The following is a 10,036-nucleotide window of genomic DNA, read 5'->3' as shown; positions in this document are numbered from 1 at the left end:
CGAATCCGGGCGCTGGCACCTCTCGGCCCTCGACCCCTGGGCCGCGGCGGTCGCGGTCCTGGCAGCCACCATTTGCCGAGCGCCTGCCGAGGGCGGGGCCGCGCCACGTGAACGCCCGTGTCACCCAAACAGCAGTCGTGTGTGACAGGTAGAGTCCGTAACCCCATCTGACAGAGTAGGACGTTGGGGCGTAAAGAGCTGACCTAAGGCCACACAGCTCGTGAGAGCCAGAACCGGGGTTCAAACCCGCGTCGTCCAACTCCAGGATCTGCGCTCCTAACCGCTGCTCTCAGCGTCCCCCGTCCACTGATGAGCCTTCGTGGACCTGTTTCCTCCGGAGGGGTGTTGCTTTTTCCCGGGGTGGTTTGAGGCTCAACAGGAAATGGACCTAAAGCGCCCGGCACCGTGCCTGGGACGCAGTTAATGCCCAAGGAATGGTGACTGTTAACCCAACCTATCAGACCCGTGTAATAACACTTTGTGTCGTCTGTCTCCTTTAGGATTTTGTGGGTGGAAGGCAGGCATGGTCAGCCCCATTTCACTGACGGGAAAACAGAGACAGGACGTGTCTCTCGCCAAGTCTTTCGGCCAGTAAAAGCAGCCAAGCTGGAGCCCGAAGCCAGGTGTTCTGACTCCCATCGGGGGGCCCCCTGCACCAACCATGAGGCGCCTGCTCTGGAGGAAGGTGGCCGGCGCCGCCGGCGGGTCAGGGCCGGTTCCAGCAACGGGGCGCTGGGTCTGCAGCTCCGTCTCCGTCCCCGTTCCCAGCGACGGGCGGCAACAGCCGCAGCAGCCGCAAGCGCCATCCTCGGAAGGCGGGCAGCTGCGGCACAACCCCTTGCACATCCAGATGCTCTCGAGAGGGCTGCACGAGCAAATCTTCGGGTCCGGAGGGGAGATGCCCAGCGAGGCCGCGGTGCGCCGCAGCGTCGAGCACCTGCAGAAGCACGGGCTCTGGGGGCAGCCGGCCGTGCCTTTGCCCGACGTGGAGCTGCGCCTGCCGCCCCTCTACGGGGACAACCTGGACCAGCACTTCCGCCTCCTGGCGCAGAAGCAGAGCCTGCCCTACCTGGAGGCGGCCAACTTGCTGTTGCAGGCCCAGCTGCCCCCGCAGCCCTCGAGCTGGGCCTGGGCGGAGGGCTGGACCCGGTACGGCCCCGGGGGGGAGGCCGTACCCGTGGCCATCCCCGAGGAGCGGGCCCTGGTGTTCGACGTGGAGGTCTGCTTGGCAGAGGGAACTTGCCCCACGTTGGCGGTGGCCATATCCCCCTCGGCCTGGTAAGTAGGGGTGGGGTTGGGGGACTTTAGCACTCATAGGGGGCCCGGCACAGTAATTTATTTCCGTGAACGTTTACTGAGCTCCTGTTATGTGCTGGGTGCTCACCTAGGGACTGCCTATGGAGTGCACCAAACAGGCTTGACCCCTGCTTCCGTGGGACTCGCTTTCTGGTGGGAAGATGCAGCCAGTAAACAAATACCCAACTGAATGTCAGCAGGGCCTTGCAGAAAATCAGCAGAGTATGGTAGAGTGTTGCATGTGAGATCTACTGGGAGACCACCATGATCTGGTGTCTTTACCCCTACTTTCAGCCCCTAGTAGCTTCATGAGAGATGTCTGAAAAGACTTTTGAACAGTGTTTCTATCTGGGGACACTATTGGTTATTTTGGGCAGTAGAAATCTCCCTTTTATGGTACTGTCTCAGGCAGTATAAGACTTTTCAGCATCTGCAGCCTTTCCCATCAACGCCAAATCAAACCACCACCCTGCCCTCAGTGTTTCCAAATGCCCCGTGGAGATGAGAAACACTGATTCCTTCCCCAGCCTTCTAAGCAGGCATTTTGGTCCCAAACAGGTATATCCAGTCTCTCTTTTCTTTTTAAATAACTTTCTAAGTGCTACCCAAGTTTCTTTTTCAAACAATGATGGCAGTACTGTTTCTCCCCTTTTTTTTATTCTTCATTCCAGGATTAAAATACTATTTACAACCTTAATGCTTTCAGGCATGGCCAGCAAAAAAGTTGGCAGTTTCTTTATTCCTATTGGAAGCTACATCTTTGTAAAGAAAGCTGCGAAATGTTAAATATGCAGTTGAAAATGGTGAAAACATGGCTAAATAGATAAGGTAGGCATTGATGACTGAAAAGAGCAAAACTAGATGATTCCGCATTGATTGAGTTTCCAGTTACAATAAGAATCACAGCACTTACATATTGATGGTTAAAGCAAAGGGGAATACCGGCCATCATTTGAAAAGATAAAGTAGGCTTTGGTGGCTGGAAGAAAACTAGGAAACCAGTGTCAAGGAAGATTTGGTTTTTGATCTTCTGGTCATATTTGGCCATATTACCCAAAGTCCCCTTTTCTCTTCCTCCTCCTTCCTCTTCCAACTTCGCCTTTCTTTCCCTGTGCTTCCCATTCTGCCTCATTCTCATCCCATTCTTGCCAGTGATAGTGGGGGCGTTGCTTAGTTTGCCTGATGGCAGAAGTCATCGCTAGACCTGGTCTCACACTGGGACCTTTCTCCTGAGCATCTGACTACAGTGGGTGGGGGTGGGTGCCACACGGTGCCTTTATAGCAGTCCACTTGGAACAAGGGCCGCATAACTGTGTAGCATTAGGGACCTGACCAGCCCACAGTTCCCAGTGGGAGAGGGAAGCCTTGGATAACTCAGAGCCTCACACAGGGCAGCTTCCCAAAGCTGTTGGTAAGGGCTTGGGTCACAGGCTAGAGGGATAGCCCTCAAGGCTGTCAGCATTTTTCTAAGATTCACAGGAAAACTGTAGTATGGATGGCATGGATTCTGACTCATCATACGTTTACCAAAGGTGTTTGCATTTTGGCTTTCTTCTTTTTCATCATAAATACGTTTTTTTTGTTTGTTTGTTTGTTTTTTGAGTTGGAGTCTCACTCTGTCGCCCAGACTGGAGTGCAGTGGCTGCTCCCAGCCACCGTGGCCTCGATCTGCTGGGCTCCGGCGATCCTTCCGCCTCAGCCTTCCGAGTAGCCGGAATTACAGGCATGCGCTACCACGCCCGGCTGATTTTTTTTATTTATTGTAGAGATGAGGTCTCACCAAGTTGCCCGGGCGGGTCTCGAACCCGCGGGCTCAGGCAATCCACTCGCCTCAGCCTCCCAGTTTATAATAAGATTGCTTCATGCATAGCTGCAGACCTTGACACCAGTATGGCCTTTCATTGTAACTAAAGTCCCAGTCATCACCATGGCCTCAACTCTTTGATATTCTTTAGCCTTCTGTGTTGTTTTTAAGGACTTTGACATGCTGAATTTAAAAGGGAAGGGGTTTCAGTTCCATGGTGTATTCCCATAATTTGGAGCATGAGTTAGATTTTGCCAGGTTTAAAACTCGGAACCTCTTTTTGCTTTCTCTTTGAAAGAAACTAGTTTTGTATTTGTTGAGTCTCTGGAGATAGATAATCTCTCCTCCCTTCCATAAAGGTTGCTGGGCGCTCCTTTGCAGCTGTTTTCCACACACCTGTGTGTGGCCTTGTAAACTTTGATGCTGAACGGGCCTTGACCTTTTGGAACAATCTGTGGCTTGCAACAGGCATTTCCTAGTGGCCATTCCCCCATGCTTAGCCTTGTGGATGTTGAGCAAACTGCAAGCCTTTCCTGAATTAGTGTCAGACCCCAACAGGCAGAACCCATCCCCTGTCCCTCCCACCCTGTCACATATGCATACAGTTTCTCATTCTGACACTTTCTCTGGTCTCTCACTGAGGGTGGTTGCTTTTGCAAGGTGCATGATTTGCTCTTTGTCCTCCAGAATCTTTTCAGCTGTCAGATGATTCATCATGTACATGTGTGCAAAGTTTGTCATTTTTTCTCCACTTCAATTAAAAAAAAATCTTCACTTTGGGTTCCATTGTGATTGTGTGTCTCCTTTACTAGCACTTTGAACAATAGCTTTTTGGGCTTACAGACACGAAGGGTTGATAATGTTCATAAAGCACCTCAAACCCTGGAGGCAGATGCAGTGAATGCTGGGTTTCACAAAACACCTCAATGGCCCGGGCTAAATGCCTGCACATGGCACCCAGTGGCTCTATTTTTATCTGTGAAAGTTAAAAGTAAAGAAACTCTTGAAGTCCCTGTCCCTAGCATACACCCCCACCCCACCCCACCCAACCTATAGGTCTTTGAGGGTTAGGAGCATCCCTTGGTCTCACTGAGTTTGCTGTGCTAGTACAGGACCTGGCGTGTGGTGGTACGGGTACAGTGGGTGTTATGGAGTGGAAGCTTAATGCCTCCATAGTGAACCTGGCCGCCTCTCGCCTCCCTCAGGTATTCCTGGTGCAGCCGGCGGCTGGTGGAAGAGCGTTACTCTTGGACCAGCCAGCTGTCGCCGGCTGACCTCATCCCCCTGGAGGTCCCTGCCAGTGCCGGCAGCCCTACGCGCCAAGATTGGCAGGAGCAGTTAGTGGTGGGGCACAACGTTTGCTTTGACCGAGCTCATATCAGGGAGCAGTACCTGATCCAGGTAAGGTTTCTGGGGCCAACTGCAGGTTCTGGCATGGGGTCGGCTGGGAGCCCTGATCTCAGTGATTAGGAAAGACACTGCTTTCCTGGTGTCTCCATCCCCTTTGCAGCAACATAGGGCTACCTGTTGGCCGAAACTGAGTTGTTGCAACAGATTAGTGATGGCTCTACTAACTCTAGCATTTTAGAGCGTAGCATGGGTCTTGGAGGGTCTAAGTCACAGCCTGGGCTCACATCCTGCCTCAGCTACTGGCAAGTGGTGTGAGCTCCTTAACATTTCTTTTTCTTTTGTTTTTTTGAGTCAGAATCTCACTGTCACCCAGGCTGGAGTGCAGTGGCATGCTCACAGCCACCGCAGCTTTGACCTACTGGGCTTAGGTGATTCTTCACTTCAACCTTCCAAGTATCTGGAACCACAGGCGAGTGCCACCATGTCTGGCTAATTTTTTTTTTTTGAGTTGGAGCCTCACTCTGTCGCCCAGACTGGAGTGCAGTGGCCACTTCCGGCCACCGCAGCCTCTACCTGCTGGGCTCCGGCGATCCTTCCGCCTCAGCCTTCCAAGTAGCTGGAACTATAGGCACGTGCTACCACGCCCGGCTGATTTTTGATTTATTGTAGAGATGAGGTCCGCCAAGTTGCCCAGGCGGGTCTTGAACCCGTGGGCTCAGGCAATCCACTCACCTCCGCCTCCCAAGGCGCAGGATTTTTTTTTTTTTTAATTTATTGTAGAAGTGTGAGGTCTTGCCAAGTTGCCCAGGCTGGTCTCGAACCCCTGGGCTCAAGCAGTCTTCTCGCCTCCACCTCCCAAAGTGCTGGGTCCTTAATATTTCTAAGACTCAGTTTCCTTTTCTGTAAAAAGAGAGAATAAAAGCTACCTCATAGTATTATTAGGAAGATTTGGATAGAACTGTGCCTGGCATGTGGCAATGGTAATTCTTAATTTTATGAAAAGTGTTTTTTCATTTTAGCTTCAGACAGCCTTGTTGACTTGCCCAGGGCCAGAGAGCTTGTGAGTGGTTGGGCTGCAGCTAGGGGTCAGACCCGATAGCTCTGAAGGCCTTGTTTGGCCACTGTACCCAAGTTGCTCAGAGTTGCTGCTGGAAGCTGGGAAAGACTTGCATGTTGGAACTGAACCAGGCCTACACCTTCAAGGGTGGCAAGGATTTGGAAGCGCAAACATGAATAAGCGTGAAGATTTTGTATTTTTTGTTGGAGGTTGTGTGCTGGGAGGGGAGGCTGTGTGAGGAGCTCGGGGCTGGAGATCGACACCACTGAAGCAGAGGAGGGCTGGCCCTGCAGCTGGAACCTCCCCCCCTTCCTCCTCAGGGATCCCGCATGCGCTTCCTGGACACCATGAGCATGCACATGGCCATTTCAGGGCTAAGCAGCTTCCAGCGCAGTCTGTGGATAGCAGCCAAGCAGGGCAAGCACAAGGTCCAGCATCTCACACAGCGAGGCCAGAAGTCCCAGAGGAAAGCCAGGGGCCCAGCGGTGAGAGCGCACTGTGGGTGGGCAGGAGTACTGTGCTTCGGACCCTCTCACTAGCCTGCCTGTCTGGCCTGAGACCAAGCTGATCTGCTGTGTCCCTTGCTCTGGTTCCCCAGATTTCATCTTGGGACTGGCTGGACATCAGCAGTGTCAATAATCTGGCAGACGTGCACAGCCTCTATGTGGGGGGGTCTCCCTTAGAGAAGGAGCCTCGAGAACTGTTCGTCAAGGGCAGCATGAAGGACATCCGTGAGAACTTCCAGGTGTGGTGCTGGAGAGGGACTTGGGAGATAGGCTGTGGCGGACCCCTGGCTGAACTCAGGGAGATACAGCTGTCAGATACAGCCTGACACTGAGACCTGGTGAGTAGTAGGATGGCTGCCCATCTAGTGCCTTCCTGTCACTTTGTGCTAGGCCCTGATGCAGTACTGTGCCCAGGACGTGTGGGCCACCCATGAGGTTTTCCAACAGCAGCTACCACTCTTCCTGGAGAGGTGAGGGGGGTGTCCATGTGGGAATCTCTGGGGGTCAGTGGGTTCCTGGTACCTGGGTCTGCTGTAATCAGATGGTGCTGGTTCTTTCTCAGGTGGAGGACCCTCCTTTATGCCCAGGGGTGTTCATCCATCTGGGCGCTGGACTCTGGATTTCTACAGAGGCCCTGAAGGGGAGGGCCAAGGGTTGTGCTTATGTTTCCAGTACATGATCCCGGTTTACTGTGCATCTTCTCTGATCCCAGGTCCTGAGCCAGGGGTGTCACATACATCCTGCTTATGTTTATTAGTGAATCAGTCTTTTGACATGGTTGGTCATAAACATCAACCAGACCTAGTTCAGATCTTGACTGTTGTATCCTACTTGTTTGACCTTGTGCTTGGTTACTTGGTTTCTCTAAACCTCATTGTTGTCATCTCATCATCATAAAGATACATAGTTGACCCTTAAATGACTTGGGAATTAGGGGTCCTGGCCCCCGTGTGGTTGAAAATCAGGCGTATTTGTACCAAAGGTATTGAAAGGCATTTTTAAAAAGAAAGAAAATATGCGTGTAACTTGTGACTCCCCCAGAACTTAATTACTAATAGCCTGCTGTTGGCCAGAAGCCTTACTGATAACATAAACAGTCTATTGACACATATTTTACGTATTTTATGTTTTATATACTGTATTCCCACAGTAGAGGAAACTAGAGAAAAGAAAAAGTAGTAAAATCATAAGGAAGAGAAAATCTGTTTACTATTCATTAAGTGAAAGTGGGTTATCATAAAGGTCTTCATCCTCGTCATCTTCATGCTGAGCAGGCCGAAGAGGAGGACTTGGTCTTGTCGTCTCAGGGTGGGTGGCAGAGGTGGAGGAAAATCCACATATAAGTGGATCCATGCGGTCCCAACCCATGTTGTTCAAGGATCAGTTGTACTTTACTCTCCAGGTTATTAGGTGCATTTGTTATCTTTTGTATGTGTGGGCTATTTGCATAGTGCCTAGCACATACTCTGCAAATGGCAAAACTTTCACTTTTGTGATCTGTAATTCCCACATTATCCCTGAGGATGAGATATTACTTCCATTATATACATGAAGGAACTGAGGCTCAGAGATGAGGTAACTTACCCAGGGCTGGGTAACAGTAGAGCTGGGATTTCAACCCTTGTCTGTTTGACTTTAGAGCTATGCCTTGTGGGTGGTTGGGTTGAGGCTTGCCAAACCAGCTCAGGGATTGGGCCAAACCCTTTCTTTCTGTGCTGTGGTCATTTATGGCAGCCCCTGGTGTTTGCCTCCAAGGTGTCCCCACCCAGTGACTCTGGCTGGCATGCTGGAGATGGGTGTCTCCTATCTGCCTGTCAACCAGAACTGGGAGCGTTACCTGGCAGAGGCACAAAGCACCTATGAGGAGCTCCAGCGGGAGATGAAGAAGTCCTTGATGGACCTGGCCAATGATGCCTGCCAGTTGCTCTCAGGAGAGAGGTAACCAGGCATTGGGCAGGCAGGATCGTAGGCAAGGGGGCAGGCGGACAGAAGGCCTAGCCTTTGTCTTGGCCTTAGCCCTGCCTTAGTGGACTGGCTCTGCAGGTACAAAGAAGACCCCTGGCTCTGGGACCTGGAGTGGGACCTGCAAGAGTTTAAGCAGAAGAAAGCTAAGAAGGTGAAGAAGAAGGAGGCAGCTGCAGCCAACCAGTTGCCCATCGAGGTTGCTGGGGCCCTGGGAGATCCCACGGATCAGGAAGGTGGGGAGCATGGGTGGGAGGAAGGGGTGGTTCCTGGGAGAGTCCGCGACTCAGGGTCCCTTAGAAGGGGTGGCTCCAGCCTTCTGGAGATGAGCAGGTGGGAGGAGGTCTTACTGAAAATTCCTTTCCTGGTCCTGATTTTCCTTCCCAACTCCGCATAGACCCTGGCCCCCCCAGTGGGGAGGACGAGTTTCAGCAAGATATCATGGCCCGTGCCTTCTTGCAGAAGCTGAAGGAGACCACAGAGCTCCTGCCCAAGCGGCCCCAGCACCTTCCTGGACACCCAGGGTGAGCCCTGTCCCCCCGAGCGTATCCAGAGTCCACCCTCGGGCCATCCTCAGGACACCCCTGGTCTGGGCTCCAGCACAGAGGCAGCTTGCATGTGTGTGCTTATTAACCTGCTGCCACCCATTCACCCCATCTTCAGTCCTGTTTGCATTTGCTCACTTGACCACCAGCTTACTGGGCTCGTGTGGTACAGTGCACTGAGCACCTGCTGGGTGCTAGCCCACGGTATTCACTGAGAATGCAGATAGGAGCTTAGCGTCTCCTTTTCAGGAGCTCCTTTTTCCTAGGAGGAGCCAAGCATGCAGACCAGCCAGCTCAGCTAGTGTCCATAGAGTGAGCAGTATTGAGGCAGTACTGACTCTGCCTGGGGAAATCAGGGAAGGCTTCCTTGAGGAGGTGGCCCTTTGAGCCTTTTAGAGTGGCAGAGATGAGAAAAAGGGCAGCCAGAGTGAACAGCAGACTGCGGACCTTGCACAACCCTGAGAGTAAGTGTCCTCCTGGGTGCCTTACTAGCCTCACCCTGGTCTCAGCCCTGGTAACAGCCTGTGAGAAACAGAGCTCAGAATGACTGGCGTAACTCCAGAGCTGTGCCCGGGCAGGTCTGCTGCCTCTGGCCAGAGTTGTCCTGGATGAAGTGGAGCTTGGGAAGGAGCCAGCCCTGGGCTATGCTTGTGTGTCCTGGCTTCTGATTAGTACAGTGGGACTAACTTAGGTCTTTCCTTTTGAGATATTTTAATTACTCTAGAGGATCCCACGGGCGTCCTGGCTAAAACATCCCAGAGGAGGGGACGGTGACTAGACTGGGGTCACCAGAAAACCTAGGAGCCTTGGAGGGTGGGTGGGGCATGTCATGAGAGGGAGAACCTTCCCCTCTGTAACTCCCCCCACCACTGTGGCACTGCTCTCTTCCTGATGGGACATAGGTGGTACCGGAAGCTCTGCCCCCGGTTAGACGACCCTGCATGGACCCCAGGCCCCAGCCTCCTCAGCCTGCAGATGCGGGTCACACCTAAACTCATGGCATTGACCTGGGATGGCTTCCCTCTGCACTACTCAGAGCGTCATGGCTGGGGCTACCTGGTACCTGGGCGGCGGGACAACCTGGCAGAGGTGCCAACAGGCACCACCCTGGAGTCGTCTGGGGTGGCGTGCCCCTATAGGTAAGACTCAGGCTCGTGGAGGGAAGGGGCTGAAACCTTGGGACCCCTTCCCCTGACTAGAGAAACCAAGGTCAGCTCTGGCTAGCGGAAAAAGCTTGGGTCTAAGAGTCTGGGTTCTAGTTCTTTTTTCTGTGGCTACCCTTACCTCTGAGCCTCAGAGCCCTGGGGGGTTGGTGGATGTCGAGAAATTCAGAGTGGAGAGGACTAAGGCCCTACTCTCGGGCCCAGCAGCACAGCTGCCTTCACAGGAGCATGCAGAAGGGAGGGACTGTTGGAAGTGGCAAGGGAGGTGGGCTTTTTTGTCCTTCTTTTTTTTTTTTTGAGTTGGAGTCTCACTCAGTTGCCCAGATTGGAGTGCAGTGGCCGCTCCCGGCCAC

The 10,036-nt window shown here is 52.7% G+C and overlaps 1 protein-coding gene across 1 annotated transcript in view; it reads left to right on the top strand.

The window, feature by feature from the left end:
* The first annotated feature begins 661 nt into the window (after positions 1-661).
* Positions 662-10,036, top strand: part of POLG (DNA polymerase gamma, catalytic subunit) — an 18,912-nt gene continuing 9,537 nt past the window's right edge. The window contains exons 1-9 of the mRNA XM_008070617.1: positions 662-1,278; positions 4,306-4,501; positions 5,828-5,992; positions 6,106-6,252; positions 6,404-6,483; positions 7,769-7,951; positions 8,057-8,211; positions 8,373-8,499; positions 9,423-9,659. Coding sequence (XP_008068808.1) covers positions 662-1,278; positions 4,306-4,501; positions 5,828-5,992; positions 6,106-6,252; positions 6,404-6,483; positions 7,769-7,951; positions 8,057-8,211; positions 8,373-8,499; positions 9,423-9,659 — 1,907 coding nt within the window. The remainder of the gene's footprint in view (positions 1,279-4,305; positions 4,502-5,827; positions 5,993-6,105; positions 6,253-6,403; positions 6,484-7,768; positions 7,952-8,056; positions 8,212-8,372; positions 8,500-9,422; positions 9,660-10,036) is intronic.

This window comes from Carlito syrichta, unplaced genomic scaffold, assembly GCF_000164805.1.
Source record: "Carlito syrichta isolate Samal-C Ts95f unplaced genomic scaffold, Tarsius_syrichta-2.0.1 Scaffold313872, whole genome shotgun sequence".
Classification (NCBI taxonomy): domain Eukaryota; kingdom Metazoa; phylum Chordata; class Mammalia; order Primates; family Tarsiidae; genus Carlito; species Carlito syrichta.
The sequence above is the reverse complement of the archived record's forward strand: the minus strand, read 5'-3'. Positions and strand labels throughout refer to the sequence as shown.